This window comes from Chelon labrosus, assembly GCF_963514085.1.
Source record: "Chelon labrosus genome assembly, chromosome: 24".
In the NCBI taxonomy this organism is placed as follows: Eukaryota; Metazoa; Chordata; class Actinopteri; order Mugiliformes; family Mugilidae; genus Chelon; species Chelon labrosus.
The window spans coordinates 12,852,465-12,872,957 of NC_140357.1; the positions used below are offsets into that span (position 1 = coordinate 12,852,465).

General features: G+C 47.0%; 1 protein-coding gene across 4 annotated transcripts in view; it reads right to left on the reverse strand.

Moving 5' to 3' along the window:
• Positions 1-3,798: 3,798 nt before the first annotated feature.
• The window catches only part of zeb2b (zinc finger E-box binding homeobox 2b), a 66,755-nt gene continuing 50,060 nt past the window's right edge, over positions 3,799-20,493 (reverse strand). For 3 of the 4 annotated variants that reach the window (XM_084574371.1, XM_084574372.1, XM_084574370.1), the window contains exons 4-10: positions 17,104-17,172; positions 15,733-15,921; positions 14,594-14,808; positions 11,943-12,051; positions 9,820-11,855; positions 7,884-8,064; positions 3,799-6,226 (exon numbers count right to left, since the gene is read on the reverse strand). In XM_084574371.1, the coding sequence (XP_084430497.1) occupies positions 5,652-6,226; positions 7,884-8,064; positions 9,820-11,855; positions 11,943-12,051; positions 14,594-14,808; positions 15,733-15,921; positions 17,104-17,172 (3,374 nt within the window). In that variant the 3' untranslated portion in view covers positions 3,799-5,651. The remainder of the gene's footprint in view (positions 6,227-7,883; positions 8,065-9,819; positions 11,856-11,942; positions 12,052-14,593; positions 14,809-15,732; positions 15,922-17,103; positions 17,173-20,493) is intronic. The other variant, XM_084574373.1, reaches the window with a different exon arrangement.

The window sequence follows — 20,493 nt, forward strand, 5'->3', positions numbered from 1 at the left end:
CTTCGCTGTCAGGTTTATTTACTGGCCGTCTTCCTCTCCAGGTGTGTTTCTACTCCCGCGTGTAAATATTTGTCACAGGCTGCAGATCAGAGCAGAATAAAAGCTTCATTAGCGTGGTTTTTCTTTGTCGCCCCACACGTTGGCATGAGTGGCACAAACACTGTCCTCTTCAGTAACCAAATATAACCAAGAGAGAGACAGACAGACCAAACATGATGAATAACTTCTAAAATAACGTCATTTATTGCTATAAATCCTTACGTAGCCACATAATCTTCTGTAAAAACACATAAAAGTTGTCAGTTCAGGCTAATATAAGCTAATAAATAAATAAATAAATAAACACAAACCTAGCATGCTAACAGCTAGCAGATGTTAACCAATTGTTCCTAATGTGTTTGCTAGCTACTGTGGCCTCCATGCACTGTTGATTAGCTAGGTAGCTACTAGCTGCGCTCAATAATACCAACAAGCTAGCCGAAATAAAGTAGAACAAAATGTGAAGAATTGATCAATATCCCGATCTTTAATTGCTTAATATAACATCTGCCGGCTTTCTTTAACATAAAAAGGAGAGCTAGCATGCTAAGCGCTAGCAAAACAACAGGCCCTGCTAGCTGATTCACTTAAGGAAACACTGGAGAGCTAGCATGCTAACCCAACAGTCTTAGCTTCCATTATATTAGCATTCCAATTAGCCTGTTAGCTACATCTGCGTTCAGTGAAACCAGCAGTCCAGCCAAATTAAAGGATGTAGAAATGATCAAAACCGTTTTAAACGTACATCTGCATTAAATGTGAAGTTAGTGAAATCGGATCCCTGACATTTAAATGAACAAAACAACGCGGCCTGCTAGCTGATTCACTTAACACGGGAGAGCTAGCATGCTAACCCAACAGTCTTAGCTACTCTGCGTAGCCCTAATATTGTCACTCATATTAGCCTGTTAGCTACGTCTGTGTTCAAATGAAAGCTATCCAACTTAAAGCAGAGCAAATCGTGTAAATTTGTTTATTCTTCTGACCCAAGCAGAACATCATTAACAGCAAATCTAAATAAAATCTGTCAATTCACCCTGATATAGCCTTGAGAGGGAGAGCTAGCATGCTAACCGCTAGCGAACGCTAACAGTCTCAGCTACCGAGGCTTCCCCGGCTAGCTAGCTAGCTAGCTACATCTGTATTGAATTTTTTTTTTTAAAAAGGCAATTAAAATAGATCGATGTAGATTATATTTAATCCACTGTTATGTGTGAACATAACTTTACTAGCAGCGGCTAGTTTATTTAGCATCAGCGCTTTTTATTGCTCATTTTGTTTATGAATGTCCTGGTTGTAGCCTAGCAGCTATCACTGTTAGCCGTTGTTAGCTTCTGCAAAGCGGAAGTTCCACTCTCACCTCGATCTCTCCTCTTCCTCCTCATGGTGTCCACCATCAGGTGATGCATTTAATAAATAATAAAGGCAGACATGTGAACTAATTAATGATCAGATCCTTTTAGTGTCTCATGGAGCCATGACATTGAGCTAGCATGAACTAGAGTAAGGCCTCCATCGCTGATACACCTGTGCTTCACCTGTAGGCCTATTTCTCTGTGAATTTTCTCCTCCATATAAAAGTGATTGATCATCCAACTAAACGAACACATAACACAGTTAAAGTGCGTTTAAACTAATAGAAGATAAGATTTTAATCTGCATACCTGCAGGCTACACCTGCCCCGCAGTAAATATCTCCACTCCTCCCTTCATCTGATAAATAAAAACCACCCGTGAGTAATTTCCATTTATTTATTTATTTATTTATTTATTTATTTTATTCCAGGCTCTGATCTGTTCTCCAGCAGACTCCAACATGGAAAATGTACTCCTCAAATCCTCAGTTGCAACCCAAACCTCAAACCTATTTTCATTCACTGGCCTCCGACGTGTTCTGTCATGCTCTATCACTCTTACTTTGTGCATTAAAGCGTGATCTTTTTTTTCCCCCCTTACGTCTTCATTCTGCCGTCGATGTTCCGTGCTCTGCCTCCCCTCCTTATTTTATTTTTTTCCATATTGTAAGCCCTCTGTTTCTTAAAGCACACGCCGTTCTCGAAACCAAACACAGAGGTGATTCGACAACCGGGAAAGAAGCAGGTAAAAGGAGCGAAAGTTGAGGGTGAATAAGCGAGACGGATGAGAGTTTTTAATGCAAAACGAGTGGATTTATTTATTTATTTATTTTTTTACAGCTAAGTGTATCTGTGGAGGCAGCAGAGTAGCCCGAGGCAAAATGTACACTTAGCTTTGGTCTATACAAGGCCCAGCAGTGAATCATCAGAGCTCAGCTGTCCAAAATACACCACCAATCTGGCCCAGGCATATGGCTGCATGACACTCGTATGAATTACTACTACACGCTCGTGTTGTTGTTGTTTTTTTTTTCTCCTCCCTTTTAAATGTTCTACGAGCAAACGGGCAGCGCTCCCAAACACCGATTCACATCAGAGCAGATCAGAATCAGCAATGCAGGTTGAGATCGGTGAAAAATGTTTCTCTCTCTCTCTCTCTCTCTCTGTGTGTGTGTGTGTGTGTGTTTGTGTGTGTGTGTGTGTGGCGTAAAAGGAGCAATTTCAGTCAAAACGTTATTTTTTATATATATAAAAAATAAAAATTGTGGAGTACACACACTCACAGGAGGGGGAAAAAAAAATAAAAATCAATCGTGGGCACCATCATGCAGCTTGATTGCAATTAAAAGCCGTCCTCCTCTGGGCCCACGGCTAATAGTCTGAGACGGTATTGATCAGTAAATGCAAGACTAGACCGGATCAGCCGATATTTAAGAGTGACAACTGGAATTCATACAGACAGCACGGGGGGAAAATAAATAAATAAATAAATAACTAAAGAGATGGCAGAGGAGCTGAAGGGCCCTCTGAAGTAGAACAACTTCCCTCTAATTTCCTAACTCATCAATCCCCTCCCTCCCCGACTCTTTTTCTCTCCCTCTCTGCCTCCGCAACTCTTGCAGCACCCTTTCATCACACATCCATCTCGACCTTTGACCTTTCCCGAGAGTCGACTCTAACCGGTGTTTAAAATGTAAGAAGTAGAGGAAGGTTGAGATTTCTCGCTCTGGGGAGGATTCCCTCCCTCCCTCGCCTCCCTCGCCTCCCTCCCTCCCTCCTCTCGACGCTCACACATTATTCCGCATGTGTAATTGTCCAGGCGGTTCACGGCACGTTATCAAATTCACCGGCTAATCATTTAAGACCCCCTCCTTTTATCTGACGGGATGGTCCGCGAGCGATCGGACGGCGGCGCCCGCGATCGATTGGGCGAATCGGGGGATATGCAGAGCGCGTTCTGATGTTTGGCATTGCTCAACCTTTTTTTTTCGGGGCCGCTTCTTTCATCTCGGGCCTTTTGATGCTGCTCTTAATCTGCATAACGCAGCGCGAGCCGCTAATGGAGTCGAGCGTCTCCTTCACCGCGCTGCTGGAGTCCACCTTGTCAGGGCCCCTGAGCCCGAGCCAGGGTTTCAGACTCCAGATTTGGAAAATGAATTTTTTTTCTGTGGCCCAAATGATGAATTAACAATTTTTTGCACGTGTGTTGCATTTCAAAATAAAAGCTTCGACATATAAGACTCTTAAAGTTCTGTCTTGATCCATATTTAAAGCGTTTGTCTGCATGCAGGAGCACAAATATCAGCAGAATGTGCAGTGAATCTGTTGCTAACACAACAATCATAACACTTTCTGTTTCTGTACGTGTCTGAGAATAAACAGGAAGCGGCGGCGGTGCGGTAGGTACTCTGTAATTTGGCTACTTTTATTCGAGCAGGGTCATTTTCAAGAGAAATTACAAATTAAGAATTCAATAATACTTTTACAAAGACATTTCAGGAAAGATTCTTCTTCAGTCATGATATCATACATAGTATTTAACAGTCCCTCTTCATTTTTTTTTTTTTAGCTTAAAAAAAGAAACAAAGATGAAGAAAGTGGAATTTTTTTTTTCTTTTCAGTCGAAAATACAGTGTTTTCACAATTGTATAAAAGTTCCCAAATTTGGAATTTTCCAGCAACTGGAAAATAATAAAAGGAAAAAAAAAATAAAAATAAAATAAAATAAGATTTAAACTTCGCATTTCACAATGTTTCAAAACACAATAAATGCTCTCTTTACGTAAAATTTGCCCCTATGATCGACACCATGTTCCTTTTTACTAAAATATATCTATATATTGAAGAACTATAGTACTGTACACAACAGTATGAAATAAATAAAATTAGGAAATATAAAATGGGCCACATAAATAATGTTTTTTTTTTGTTGTTTGTTTTTTTTTTTCTTTTAAAACCTACAAATAAAATGAAATGCAATTTGCTGTTTTCCAAAAAAAAAAAAGAAAAAATGGTTTGGTGTAATACTGACAAATAAAAATAATAAAAATAAAAGAAAAACATTGCACAACATAATGTAAACTAAGGAACTGCTGCCTATTAAGTCTTAATACTGACACGGGTGCTTCAAAGAACAACGGTGAACCATTTCATTAATACTGAAGCTGGTGAAAAATAAAAAGTAACCTTCCTTTTACACAATACGAGGGTGGCACTTGCAGAAAACACACAGGTTAAAAGGTTTGCATATAAGGCTTCTTCTTCTTCTTTTTTCTTCTTCTTATCAAAAAAACACCTTACAAAGGCTTCGTCCTTCATTTTTTCCTCCCCCCTTCCCTCCCTCCTCCCCTCCCTCCCTACGTCTGTCCATAAACGGTATTTTTCCCTTAAAACGAAGGTCTCTTTAAAACTTCATCCTCTCAAAATAAAATAATAAAAACCTCCTCCACCTCCTCCTTCTCCTCCTCTTTTGAGCTCCTTCACACGGTCGGGTTTTTCTTATTTTTTATTTTTTTTTAAATTCCTTCGTTTGATCCGAGAGGCCTGAAACAACAGTGTGGCTGGAGATGTTTGTGGCAAAAAAAACTAAAGACGACACCGCAGGTAGGTAGGTAGGTAGGTAGGTAGGTAGGTGATAACAAAGGTAATACTGAAGGACTGTAGTGCAGGTACTACTGCTCTTTTTCCAACACTGTATAAATATATACATAGGCAATACTTTTTATTATTTTTGTTCATGATTATAGAAGCGGAGTGCAATTTGTACAAGTCACTAGTTGTGCTATAAATACTATGGAACACAGGGGGTTTATTTGAGGAGGTTAGCACCACACATATTTTTAGGCCTTAGTACTGTACATTTTTTGAAATGTATTCATTTATTCATTGTTCGGTTTGCATAATGCAGCTTATTTCACAAACCCATGCCTCCCTGCCCTCAGCGCCTCCTCCTCCTCCTCCTTTTCCTCCTCCTCTTCCTTCCTCCAGATTGATTTTTAAAGTCCATGTCTTGGTCTTGGGCAGACATCGTTCCCACTAACCAACCCCCCCGCCCCAACAAGAGGAGTCCGTCAAAGAAAAGCTTCCCGGAAGCTTCAGGCACGTGCACGTACAGCTTAAAACACGGCGTTTTAAACCGAGCAGGTAAGAAGAAGAAGAATACTGAACCCAAAGAGAGAAACTTAAAACTTCTTTTTCAATTATTTTTTTTTTTTAAATCTTTCTAAAGATGGGAAGCTTGTGAAATGTCGCCGCTGATTACATGCCATCCTCCATCGCGTCCTCGTGATCCGATTTGGTTTCCGTTTTGCCATCCAGCGAGCTATCGTCCATCGAGTGCTCTCCGTTCTCCTCCTCGTCCCTCAACGTGTCCGGGTCCGTGTCCATGCTCTTGCTCTCCTCCTCCTCCTCCTCGAACTCGTCGTCCCTCCGTCCGATCTTTGCATACGTTCCATCCACTTCCTTCCGTCCCTCTCTGATCCCTCCGTTCACGGCGGCGTCGTGCCTCAGGATGGCCTCGCGCTCCGCCAGCTCTGGGTAACCCTGAGGAGTCATGCCCTGCAAGTAGGCCCTGCTCATGAGGAGCTCGGTGGGCTCCAGGTGGCCCTTCTCGCGGGCCTCCCTCTCGGCCGCCTCCCGCTCCTCCGCCTCCCGCTTGCAGTAGGAGTAGCGGTGGTTCATGTGCTGCGAGTAGGAGCCAGAGTGCGAGAACCTCTTCCCGCACTTGTCGCACTGGTACGGCTTCTCCCCCGAGTGCAGCCGGGAGTGCTCGATGAGATGGTGTTTGTGTTTGAAGGCTTTCTTGCAGATCTGGCACTGGTGCGGCCTCTTGCCTGGAGGGTGAGGGGAAGGGGGGGAGGAGGGGAGGGGACACAAAACACAGAGACACGGAGACGTGAGTGGCGTTGCCTCGCACGTCCTGCAGCTACAGCAAATCACACACAAGTTCAGAAGAAAGCAAAATATTGAGGAAAAACTCGGATGGATTGGATGGCATGGAGCGGAATGACATCACGGAGCATTAAATCCAACTTTGACTCACGACTTGAGGCTATTTGTTTATTCAAACGGCGAGGCCGATGAGAAAGTGTGCTCGCATTCACGGGCCGACATTATGGAAATTCCCTCCCGCGGTTAAAGCATGGAGAAACTCAACCACAACTACTTATTTTAGGCATGCATGCCACTCTGATGAACGCAACATAAATAAACTAGTGCAAAGCAAACAAACAGAGAAGGCGCGACAAAGGAGTAAACAAATCCACGACGGGCCAGAGGGGAAGAGGATGAGGGGAAGGAGGGGGGAAGAGCTCCGAGGGGTCACCCTGCTTATCTCTGAATGTAATTCAGGTTCAGTGTGATGGGCTGGGGCTAGATCGGGTTTTGGATGCCAAGGCAGAAATGAGAAACCCAAGCTGGCCACAAGGGCAGGGTGAGATAGTTTTATGACACGGGGCCATAAACTGTCTGGCTTCATAAATGTCCTCCGTCTTGTAATGTGGCGACGCGGCCGCAAAACACAGTTCACTCAGGATTCCTCCCGCGGGACCTAAAGTTACCTGCACTCCTCTATTTTTTTTTTTTTACATATTTTTTTATAAAAGCGGCCTCAGAAGTCTCCAAACATCTAATTTGGGTTCATTCACCGCTGCCCACCACGTGTGGAAACATGGCGTCCCGCCTCGTGTAAACCACGTGACTCCTGTCCCAACATCTGGCGGCGACACAAACATGAAAGTCCGCCGCGCAGATATATATATATTTTTTTAAAGAGTTCTGCAGATGCTCCGACGCTCCCCTCTCTTTTATGTCCGACCAGATAACACGAAGCCTGCACGAAGCGCTCGGCTAACAGATAGCGGATAAAATAAATGATGCAACCCAGTGAAAGAGGATCTCTGTATAATAACTATAATGAAAGACTTGTTATCGGTGCTGTGAAGCTTCTGAGCGCTGCTCCGCTGATGTGATCTATCGCCAATAATGGCTCCGATAAAAGCATTAGGCCCCCCGCCCCCCTCCTTTTCTCCGGCTCTCTGTATATCTAGGTGAATTGATGTGTGTCTTTTTAAAGATAGCAAAGTGGTTAATACAGGAGGATATGATTGGGGATTGGGGAGGGGAATAAAGAGTACAATCGTCTGAAAAGATAGCGACACTCTCGCTTCTCCTTGTTCTTTTCTTGTGAGGAGATATTTCAGAACACACACACATTTTTTAAATAAATATATAAATAGTTTTTGTGGAATTTCGCCGGCAAACCTGTCGACGAAGAAGCAAGTTAGGTGTTGGTTTACATTTACAACTGAAGGGTTAAACAGAGAAGAAAGGAAGGAGGAAAATAATAAAATAATAATAGATATATATATAATCATACTGAGAGGATTTGGCAACACAAACATTTAAAAAAAAAAACATAAAATAAGAAGAAGAAGAAGAAGAAGAAGAAGAAGCATGGGGATTAAAATAAGGGTCTAGAACAGTATATACCTGTGTGTTCATATTTGTGTCTTAGAAGGGAACTGCTCTTCTGGAATGTTTTGTCGCACAAGTCACACGCGTACATACCACTTTCGGTCTTCTTTATCTTCTTCCGCGACAGACAGGAGTCGGGGTCTGTCATGTCGTCCAGCCCCGACATGTAATCTGGAGTACCGTCGAGCAGGTCCCCCTTTTATTTATTTAGTTTTTTATTAAGAGAGAGACAGACAAACAGAAAGAGAAAGAGAGAACAGAAACAAGAAAAGGAAAGTGAATTCGGTGCACGACACAAAAAAGCTGCTACTGCTGCAGAACAATCACACAATTTTTTATCCCCTACATAAAATTTTCATACGTAGTTGACGCGCTTCCTCCTCGGACATCGGTGTGGTCTGGTTTTGGTTTCCCTTTAAATATTCTCAATATCAAGCCTCGTATTGCGATTAAAATCAGAAGGTGCAACCTTTAACGGCCAATATTGAGCCACTGGTGCACGACACAAAAGCTGCTACTGCGCTACATAAAATTTTCATACGTAGCTGATGCGCTTCCTCCTCGGACATCAGTGTGGTCTGGTTTTGGCTTCCCTTTAAAAAAAATTCTCAATATCAAGAAGGTGCAACCTTTAACGGCCAATATCGAGCCCGGTGCGCGACACAAAAGCTGCTACTGCTGCAGAACAATCACACAATTTTTTATCCCCTACATAAAATTTTCATACGTAGCTGACGCGCTTCCTCCTCAGACATCGTTGTGGTCTGGTTTTGGCTTCCCTTTAAAAAATTCTCAATATCAAGCCTCGTATTGCGATTAAAATCAGAAGGTGCAACCTTTAACGGCCAATATTGAGCCCGGTGCGCGACACAAAAGCTGCTTCTGCTCTACATAAAATTTTCATACGTAGCTGACGCGCTTCATCCTCGGACATAGTTCTGTGGTCTGGTTTTGGCTTCCCTTAAAAAAATTCTCAATATCAGCCTCGTATAATGATTAAAATCAGAAGGTGCAACCTTTAACGGCCAATATTGAGCCCGGTGCACGACATAAAAGCTGCTACTGCAGAACAATCACACAAATTTTTATCCCCCTACATAAAATTTTCATACGTAGCTGACGCGCTTCCTCCTCGGACATCGGCGTGGTCTGGTTTTGGCTTCCCTTTAAAAAAAATTCTCAATATCAAGGCTCGTATAACGATTAAAATCAGAAGGTGCAACCTTTAACGGCCAATATTGAGCCACCGGAGCTTCCTTTAATGAATATGTGAGTGATAACGGCGGCGCTGTGTTTTAAGAAGGGACCACTATCACTCCGCAATCAATTTGAAACTAAACGCCCGTAGCTGTATTTTTAAAATCTAATTTAATAACTTAGAATAGGAAACATTATTAATACTTTTTTTTTTTTTTTTTTTTTCATCAAAATGGTTCCCTCTATGTTAAACAGCCTTCAGCATTCACTGGTAATGAACATGGAGACCGTGCATTATTAATCCACGTGTAGGAGCTCATTTCGGCTTCGGCTCGTTTCTTTTTTTTTTTTTTTTTTTTAAATGCGGGCAAAGTTGCGACGGGAAATTTTCAGAGAAGTGCACGGCTGCGGGGCTCACCTTTGTCATTTTTACAAAGGCCCCTTTCAACCCACATTTAATAACGAGATATCTGGGCCGAGTCTGGGAAAAAAGAAAGAAGAAAAAAGACGAGGAGTGGAGTTGGAAGCGGCGCATCGGGCCGGGGAAAATTTTACAACGATTAGATTAGGGACAGATTTCGCTTTCGCCGTCGTAGCCGTAGTGTTTATCTCCGGTCTAGCTCAGGTGAACGTTTGTCTCTCCTGACTCCTGAAGTAGTTTTTAATTAGTACTGAAATGAGTTCAGAGCGAGCCTGAGGCTTTATTCTTTTTTTTTTTTTTTTTTTTTTACAAAACCACAGGTGGCTTATTTACCTGGAAACCTGGTTTCCGCTGGTACTTTCTCCTCTGCTGCATCTCGGCAAAGGCAGCTGCCCCTGTGTAAGTGTAGGCCATGTGTGGTAGGAAGCCCATTTGATCCATGCCCGGGTAGGGCCTCAGACCCGGTATGCTGGCCTGCATCGGGGGCATGAACGTGGCAGGTGGGAAAGCGCTCTGAGGTGGAAGTGACGTGTACAGGGGTTTGCCGGCGAACGGGTTAATGCCGAAGATGGGGCTAGTGCTTTTTTCAAGGTTCCCGTTGTTGGTGGGGCCTGAGAATTCCTTCTTGAGATAGGCCAAGTTCAAAGGCTCTTCGAAGTGCTCTCGTGGAGAGGGGATGCTGCTGTGGTCGATGCTAATGCTGTTGACTTTAGGTCTGCTTTTGACAGTCAGTGCATGCTTGGGTTCCTTCATGAGTCTGGGCAGGGAGAGGTCGAGCGGCTCGGCCTGCAGGTCCTCCGAAGTCAAGCTGTTTGGAGTGTAGGAGCTGCTGTGAGAGTTTTTGGAAGATGTGGAGGACAGATTCAGCGGGGAGGGGGTGTTGCTGCGGGAGTGGTCCAACTTTTCACCTGCCGGTTTACCGCCTCCGCCTCCGCCGCCGCCTCCGCCTCCGTACTGGTGGTTTTTCAAATGTCTGAGCGAGTTGTTGTCACAGTTGTTCACGTTGTGGTGGAGCTCTGCTATGGAGGGGGATGTGATGCGGATGTCCGTGGGTTTCATGAGAGACACGGGCGACCTAGCTGCCAAAGAGTCTTTTGGTGGAGTGTGGTGGTGGTTATTTGTTCCGACAACCATATCGGCGTTGTTCCTGTGCTCCAGCGGCGGGGTTCTGGTAGTGCCGTACTCGTACATCTTCCGCTGATCGAACCACTCCTTGACGAATTCCTGAGGAAGGCCGACTGCTATGGAAATCTTGAGCAGCTCCTCCGAGTTGGGCTCCATGTTCATGGCGAAATACGCCTTCAACACGGACATGTGGTCCCTGTAAGGGTGGAGGGGCCCGGTGAGTCCCTTCTCGGACAGCATGGAGGAGGACAAGTGGGTGTTCTTCTCCATGAATATCCCTGGTTTGTTGGGCATCAAGTTCTCGCTGGGCTGCAGCACGGCCTTGATCTCCTCGTTCATTTTGCACAGGTAGCGCTCGTGTTGGTGCAAAGGTATTGGCCCGGTGAAGCTTTCTTTGCAGTATTGGCAAGCGTAAGGTGTAAACATGTTTTCCTGCACCTTCTCTTCCACACCTCCTTCAAGCATGTGGTTGGGTTTCTCTCGTTTGATATTGCTAATCTGTCTCTTTGAGTCTGTCGTCAAGCTCTGGAGGCAGGCTTTGGCTTCGTTCACTTTCTCTAAAGTGTAGTCGATGATGCTTTTGGTGGCGCCGTTGTGATTGACGAGCGGAAGACCGACCTGAGACCCCCCTTGTGAAGTCAGCGCCTGCTTCTGCTCCTCGACCTGGGATCCGAGCTCCTTCATGTAGGCCTTGAGCTTGGACAGCTCCTCCGGCTTGCAGTCCATTTTCTGCCTGCACACAGTGTTGTCCACGATCTGGAGAACCTTCTGCACCTCGCTCAGGTTGTTCGCCAGCGGGCCCGGGTAGCCCAGGAGCTGCGACTCCAGCCCGGCCATGCTGAGATGCTGCAAGGGGCTCTGGCCCGAGTTGTGGTGGACCCCCAACGGGCTGTTCCCTCCGACTCCTCCGTTCATGAACGGCCCGTGAGCGCCGAATCCGTGCGATGCCATCATCAGCTTGTAGTCGTTGAAGTCGAGCGGCTCCGTCTTGATGCTCAGGTGGTTGTTGTGGTCGCCGAGGCCGAGCGGCTTGCCGTTCTCCAGCTTCTGCCGCAGCTGGGTGATGGCGGTGTTGGTGGGGGAGGCGGAGGCCGAGGTGGGGGAGGAGCCCGTCTTCATGTTGCCCCGCATCCTGCCGTTGACGGCGATCAGGCCGATGCACTTTTTGCTGCTTATGTGGGAGCTGTAGGAGCCCGAGTGGGAGAAGCGCTTCTTGCAGTTGGGGCACTCGTACGGTTTCTCACCTGGAACATCAAAAAAAACATAAAGATTTATTTTCTTGATGCAACGTCGCTGCAGCGGACGAAAACACCGGGAGCGTGTGCACTCACCGCTATGAATCCGGAGGTGTTCCTTCAGATGGTGCTTGTATTTGAAGGCTTTGCCGCACTCGGTGCATTTGAACTTGCGGTTGCCGGCCGCTTGGTTGAGCAGTTGGTGCTGTGTGACGATGAGGAAAAAGAAACAGAGAGAGAATTAAAGACGTCGTCCCGGGGTGAGAGTTCGGTAAATAATCACAACCGGTCGGCATGACAACAAGCAACAAGGCGTTAAAAAAAAAAAAAAAAAAGAAGAAGAAGAAGAGCCTTGGCTTTCTAACTCCCACCTTCCCAACTAGAGGCAGCGATAACACAGAGAATCACACACCTTTTAATTTCCTGGCTCCTCAGCCAAAGGAGGCCCGTCTTTAGAATTTGGCAGAAAATAGAATAAATTAAAGGTTTCTTCATTAGAAGTGCAGATCTGATCTACTTTTTTTTATTATTATTAATTTGGGGCCTAATCAGTCCATACCTGCTCTTCAGAATAATCTCAGAGAAGTTAGAATAAAATCCGTGTGAATCTGGCTCGTCGCTCGCTCAAAACGATTAAACCCGAGCGGGGGGATGTTTGTAAATCCACAAAATCCACAAATTTTCTTTCTGAGCCGGCTGGTGGAGGTGGACGGGGACGGGTGAGGGGGACGGGGAGGAGGTGGAGGGGGAGGGAGCCGCTGTTCTCTCCCCCCCCCCACCTCCCGATTCAGCCTTGACAAATGCTGGGGTGTGTTGCTGACTCTACCCACATTCCTGGGGAGACAGATGGTGGCGCGCAGGACACTGGGAGGAATTGTTCAAACAGCCCCAACCTTCAAAGATCAAGCGGGGAGAGTCGGGGGCCCCGCCAAGCGCCGGAGAGGGACCCCACCGCTCGTATGTTGCTGAGTTGCATAAACAAACAGCAACAGCTGCTTCTGCCCCCCCCCCTCCTCCTCCTCCCCCTTCCTACCTCCGCCACCTTCCCTTTACTTCCCCCTTGAGGACCCCTGCCCGGTGAAGTTTAGTCTCGCCACCACTGCTAATAAGACACAATTGCTCGGCACTGCTAATTGTGAATGGCAATCTCTTCTCCTCCACGGCTCTGTTTGTGGGCGGGGGGGGACCCGACCGGATTGGACTGGATGTTTGCATATGTATAACCTCTAATTAGTCATATTTCAGCTAATTGGTTAAGAGGAGGAGGAGTATTAACGCTTGTAAACAGGCAAGACAGAGCGGCGCCGCACATGTTTACCTATCAGGACGTTATTCTTTATGTTAATCTGACGCCGCCTCACTCCTCGCCCTCTCCTTAATTACCAAACACGGCGGTGAAGGGGAGACTTTTAGATTTTTTTTTACATTTGTCTCGATTAAATCGCCTCCTAGAGAGGAAACAAAGCCTCGTACACGGCGGCCGGCCCGGCCCAGAGTGAGACATCACCTCCATCTCATCTGGAGGATTACCACTTAAACAGTCCGGCTCATTTACAACTCAAGATAACCGGCTTTGCAGAAGGACCCGCGGCGCTCCAGTCTCTGCTGGCCGCTGCCCCGGACTCCGGAGGGGAGCAGCTCCCTCCACCCGCCCCCCCTCCGGCATTGTAATACGAGGATTGGGACGGCGGCGCGCTCGGCCGGCCCATCTGCTCACGTTTACACCCAGCTGGTAGATCAGGTGAAAGTGCTGGCTGCTGACATCTGATCAAATCAGCCACAGTCTGAGCCTGTCATCCTCGCTTCAGAGAGCACAACACAACACCCACGACCCGGGACTTGAACACCGCAAAGCATCAGGGTACATGATATCATCTGTTATTGGCTGAGTGGCCCGCTTCTTTTTTTATATCGCTGCTGCTGCTGCTGCCGCTTGCATTACAAGGTTTTTCTAGCGCAGATATGGAGAGGTGACAATTTTTTTTATTTGATGCATTCGTGCAGGAATTATTTTTCACATCTAGATTTACTCCGTCGACTTTAAATTTACTGATCTCATTTAGGATCTGTGAGAACTTATAATTACAGCCCCACCAATGATGTGCAGAAAGCTCCGAAAGCGTGCAACATATTTTTTATTTATTTAATTTTTTATTTCCCTCCCTGACAAGCGGGGTTTAAACAGCCGTAACCGCTGGATGTGTTTTCACCTCGCAGGACTTTAAGGTGATTCATGCTAACTGCCAGCAGATTCACATTATATCTAGAGACGTGCAGGATATAAATCGCTGCAGAAAACTCCCAAGTATACACAGATGTTTATGCAGTGCATGAAATTAGAAGTGGAGGGGAGCGGCGGGCGGGTTTTTTGATGGAGTGCTCCGACTTGGGGCTGCACCAGAAGAACATTAAAGGCCAGGAGTGAAGTGAAGTTAAGGAGCTGATAAAAATTTCCAAATTGGAAATTAACACAATCATTCGATCGTGAACACGAGGCTGGAAAATCATATCAGGGAGGGCCATCAAAAAACCATTTAGGGGGCCTCAATTAAAGTTATTACCATTAAAGGATCTGCATCTTCAAAATGCCATGAAAAATTAATAATGATTGCCAATCAGAAGAAAAAATGATCTCTCTTCTGCGAGGGATCGGGGCGCATTAGGGATGAAATGAAAGAGTTTGGAAGTGGAAGGAAGAAGTGAAAAGCATGAACCCCGCTTCCCCCTCGCTCCTCGCCGCCGCTCACCTGATCCCTCGCGGGCTTGTGTGTGGCCATGTGCCGCTCGAGCTGAGTGCGGTAAGCGAACGTGTAGTTGCACAGCGGGCAGGCGAAGTTCTCCTCGTTCTTCTCATGGCGGTACTTGATGTGCTCCTTCAGCGACGTCAAGCGCTTGTAGCCCCGGTCGCAGTAGGGGCAGGTCAACAGTTGGGCGAAGGCATCTGGCGTTCCAGGTGGCAGGTCTGCACGGGAGACAGCGGGGAGGATAAGAGGGGGGAGAGAGTGGGGAAGGAGGGGAAGGGAAAGTGGGCCAAAAGGTCAGCGAATCAATGGCAGCTAACGGGCCGGCTGCCCAGAGTGGTATGGGAGTTATCTCTGCAATCTGCTCCACATGAGAGCCACAGTGTCAGCCTGGCATCCTCCTTCAACGTTCAAAATCAGACCCTGACTCACACATAACTCCCCTTTTCTTAATTGCTCTAAACAGCCCCTCGCCTTATTTCTTTTTTTTTTTTTTTAATGCCTACAGCATGAATCATGAACCCGTTCAATTTCAACCCCCCGCCTCCTCCTCCCTCCTCCCTCGTCCTCCTCTTTCACTTCTCTCCCTCCGGGGAGCTTTCAGAGGTGCGCTATCTGATTTCAAGCCCCTGCCCAGCTGTTGCTTAAGACTGTAGGTAAACACCGAGGCATCCGGCGAATCTGTGGGACCAACAGCTGCCCCATCGTGTCAGCGGGACGACTTTTCTTTCTTTCTCTTTTTCTTTTTTTATTTAAAACATTTGCTGCCGGAGAAGGAGAAGGAGGGAGGAGGAGGTTAGCTGAGCAAGCATGCTCTGCTGTCGCTGCTGCTGCTCCTGCTGCAGGAGGCCACACAGAGGGCTGGATGTCATCTACCGCTACACACTGTAGTTTTACAGATTGTTTCTGATTCCTGGTTTCATCATGTAAAGGTTTGACAACCTGCTAGTGCACGTCTCAACCCTTTAAAACCCAAATTGTAGGATTTGGATTACCGTAATTATGTTGCAGCTCATGCAAACGTAAAAATCATTACGGTAATTTAACTTCTCCTGCTTAAACTCCTATAACATGTGGTAAATTATAAATAACTACAAGATAAATAAAGTTCCAGGTATATTTCAAATTTTGTCTCGGATCCGTACCGTTCTCCTCCGGTCCCGTGGCCTCCGGCGTTCCCAGGCGGGACAGCTCCTCCGGGGCTTCTGGGTAGATGATGGCGGTGTCGCCCCGCTGCAGGTACTCGGCGATGCTCACCACGTGGCTGTCGCCGTCGTCCAGCTTCCGCTTGGCGAAGAAGTCCTCCAACTCCGAAGTGCAATCGACGCTCTTGACTGAAGAAGAAGAAGGAGAAGGAAGCGGTGAAGGAGGATATTAGGAACATGTTGGTGGAAACGTGATGAGGACATCCACCCTAAAACATTACAGCAGCGCTTGCTTTGCTTTGGGGGCAGGATACGTCTGAATTACTGGGTTTGCTTGTCACGCCACGGCCCGGGCTAAAACGAGAGCCGCCAGCAGACCGAGCACAGAGCCCGGCCTCCTCGTTTCAGTTCAGGACGTCGGGCGAAATGGAATAAAAAGAATAACAACACCTCCGTACCTCTGCGTTTAAACAGGCCCGGCTTAATCAGCAACAGAGCCACGTCTCCGAGTATCGACTTTCACATGTAAGGTCAATCAAGAGGCTGCGGCTTTTGTTGATTCTGTGTCGAGCTGAAGACCAGAGCCAAACCGCAAGCCAGCGCAGAACGAGAGAGGAGAAGGGAAGGGAGGGAGGCAGGGAGAGAGGGAGGGAGGCATGCTTTCACCGTAGCAGCACAGCATCTTAAGCCAGCCAAAGTGCTGAGGCCACACAATGCGTTTTTCCTCAAATTATTTCCCCCCGTCCCTTCTCTTCAGGGAAACTCTTAAGCTGCAGCGAGGAGATAGCCGCCTCCGAAAACAACAAACCGGAGCTAAAAGAAAATCAGCAGCCTTCATTAGTCAAAGGGGACGACTGTTTATCCAACCTGGAGATATTCAGGAGGCAGAAAGAGAAAGTGACGTCTCGTCATCATCAGAAAGCTCCGTGCACGCATCCATCCGTGCATCCATCCATCCGTGCACGCATCCCGTCGGTTAATTAGGCTTTTTTAGACGGCGAGGCCAAGGTGAGGCTTTAAGGAGCCATTTGTTGGGCCGTGATGACTTGGCGGGGCCAATTTGCGAAAGGTCAAGGTAGCCGGATATTTGGAAGGAAAAAAAAGCAACAACGAAATGTCACCGGTGCCAATGGATCACGTTTGATAGAATAATCCACAGCGCCCTCTCATTAGGTGATTCCTTGAGCTAATTGTGATGACTGACGGGGGGAAGGGAGGGGGAGGAGGAAGGGGGGGTGAGGCTGGACTCTGTGGCTCCGTGGCTCCGTGCATCGTCCGGTTTGAGTGATTAAAGCTGAACAGAGGGAGGTTTTTGAGTTTCCTCACAGAAGGGATGCTGTAGAAGGCGTGTTACGTGACTTGTAGACTCACCTGTACCGTTTCCGACTCCCTGCAGAGCGGCGTCAGGCCCCAGGGCGTCAAAATCATCTTTAATTTCATCTGAAACAGAAACAGAAGAAGAAGAAGAGTGAGTGAGTGCAAGAAGAAGGAGGTAGGAGGAAGGAATAAAGACGGCGCTGTGCATCATCGGCGTGCTCAATGAGCGCTATCATCTGAGCCAGACGCTGACTTATTTACCTTTAACATGACAACAAGAGGCGGCGGCGGCGGCGATGAGGGAGGGAGGGAGGGGGGGTGGCGGTGATTAAATACAACACGGAGCACATCCACCTGAGCAATCACAGAGCTCCAGCCAACACGAGGCCTGAGCTTATTACTCCCTGACTGTGACGCCGCTGCAATCCTCTGCATGCAGCATCACGCTTGTTTTATCATATGTCATTTTGGGTGGATTGCTTTTATCCGACGCTGCTGCTGCTGCTGCTTTGCTTTTCCCTTTAGGAGGGATTTTTTTATTTTTTTTATTTTCTCTCTCCTCGCCACAAGCCCTGGCGAGGAGTCGCTGCCTTGCTCCCGACTAAAAAGAATACAACCCCCAACCGCAAATTAAGCGTTGTCGTTGCACAAACATTTCTCAGGAGGTTAGAGCTGCTCTGGAGGCAGAAATAACCCCCATCGGTTCGGGGTAAACCTCAAGTGGGTGGAGCCGAGGAATTCGTGTTTTCTGGCGCAGGAGAAACCAGGAGAAAGTGCTTTTTAACAAAAAGAAAAAGAAGAAGAAGCGTCCGAGGCGTCTTTGTGTATTTTTAATTTGAGAAACGTAAAAGGATTATTCAGCAGCAGCAGAAGGCAGAAGTAGACGCAGCACACCGAGCGCCTTTTCTTTTTCTGGTTCCACCCTCTCTGGACGCTGACTGACCTCAACTATTCAGATTATTCCTTTGTCTCCCGAGAAAAGAACTGAACCCTTCAGAGCCGGGTTTGGGCAGAACAAGTTGCCAATCAGAGTAATGGCAGCCGTCAAGGGAGGAGGGGAGGGGGAGGGAGGTGGGAGGAGGGATACAGTCCTGGCACAGGTGAGGCGGCTGTAAATAAACCGTGGATTGACAGGCTCATAAACAAACCCCCTCTTCCTCTGACAAATTCTTCCCCCTGTCGGTGTGTGTGTGTGTGCGGTCGACGGGACGGGAGGACACCGGACTGGACAATCAGCTAAAGAAGTCCCCGGTCCCTCCTTCCTGCCTCGACGGTAGAAATTAAATCAAGGTGCTTCCGAGAACATGGGGCCTTTTGTATTAAAAGAAGAAATAAAAAATATATTGTGTCCTTTGCACGCATCTGTTCTTGCTCTGCTTCTCCTGCAAGGACATCACAAGCGTTGCATTGTGCAGCCGGTCTGACGCGGGCCCGTCCCAGCCCAGCCCGTCCCCGGTCATCCATCCCTCGGCTATTAAAGCGCCTACGTTATAGAGAGGGAACCTGGCTGAGATAATACAGGAAAGGTGGTGGGTGTATTGTTGATAATAATGTTATCCTGCTTACATTACTCTACACAAAGGCCAGAAGCAAAAGGGAATTTTTTATTTTTGCACGAAAACAATGGGTTTTAATAGCCGTGGAATGCTTTTCCGAGGCTTTGCTTGAAATTAAAGATTTGGCTTCTGCGGTGCAATGATAAATACCCCTGTCAATGGCTCCAGAGAATAATGACAGACTCTTCTAGTGGAGGGGGCATGTCCTAGTTTAACTTTCCCCTCTCTTCTTCTTCTTCTTCTTCTTCTGTGCATTTGATTGCACGTCTGCCAAAGCGGCATCTAAACCGCAGCCTATAGGCGGACAAATGGCTTTTAAAAGCAACATAAATTAAAGCCACGACAAAACAAAACAGATTAAAATTTACCCACAAGTATCAGATATCGGCCGCGTATGAAAAACACCCTTTTTTTTTTTTCCTGGTGCAAACCTCCCTCACATTTTCTGTGTCCTCGTAGGCACCGTGTTTGCTTTGGGTAATCAAATTTGACTGCATGCTTTGGGCCTGACGCAAAAGAGGAGGGAGGGGGGGGATGACCGGTGGGATTTACCGACCCTTCGCTCTCTCTCCCCTGTTTACCTTGGACAACTTTTGTTATCTGTGGTCCGACTGGAGGGAGGGAGGGAGGGAGGGAGGGAGGGAAGGAGAGAGGGAAGGCCTGCTTCCAGTAGGAGGTAGGCTAGCACCGTGTACACCTCACATACTGATGCTTTAAAGCAGATCGCTCTATTCTTGCTGCACGGTGGGAAAGCGTGTTTAGGCAGCAGTAAATCACAGGAGACCTGAGGCGGTGAGGTCCGCACCTCCTCGGAGAGCGAGCGAGCGGGCGACGCCGAGGCCAGTCTACCTCAACTTCCACCTATTTATCTAGAAAACATTCCTGCTTTTACGGCCGTCGCTTTAAAGCCGAGCCTCGTTTTTTAATCCTAAAAACGCAGAAGGCGCTTAAATGACAAACTAATAAGTTGCAGAAATGTGCAAGGAACGCGAAGGAACCCGGCGTGGTTGTGGAGAAAAAAGGAGGCAGGTGATTTATTTGAAAACGTCTGTCAGTGATAATGATGTCATGCTTTTCCAGCACATCGCGTCCAGCCTCGCTGTGGGATTAAGGAATGTCAAGGACAACGCCAGACACAAGATTGTGCCCTGGAATCAGAGGAGGCTCGCAGATTAAAACAAATAAAATCATTCTTAGAAAACATTGAATCTTGTTCTGCGTTTGCCGCCGCCGCCGCCGCCGCTGCTTTGACTCGTCCCGGTGACATTTGTTCCCTGAAAGCAACACCGGCGAGTAGAAAAGCTCCTGATAGACGACGGGGGGGTGGCGGGGGGCGGGGGGGGGGAGCAAATCAGTCCGAGCCGAGGAGGAAGGAGGGGAGGGTGCGAACTTATCTCAGGCCTAAGTTATGTGCTGAGGTATCACTGTAGACACTTAGGCACCGCTGCAGAAAAAAAAAGAAAAATAAAAAAAGCGGGCTGGGAAACACAGCAGCACCCGCAAGATTGGGAAAGAGACTCCCAAACGCTCTAATGAACTTGACTTGCTCTCTGAAATATGTCAGACGCTTTATCACACAAGAAGCATATTATCTGGAAATTGCAACATAGTTGAATTACAGACATTATGGCACCGCAGGTCTTTATCAAATAAACAATTACCGTATGCAGTGACAGCGTGTTTATCCTTTATCTTGATTTATTTACCAAACTGCCTCCTCTTTCCCCTCCACTCCTCAAGGAGCCAACGCGAGCGGTTATTTAGGAGCGACGCCGATGCCCGCTAAAGTTTTATTTTTAATAAATGTGCAATTCCACCCCCTTCCTCCTTCCTCCCTCCTCCTCCCTCCGTATTAAAATTAAAATTTAAGGCTGCTGAATGTTCCCCT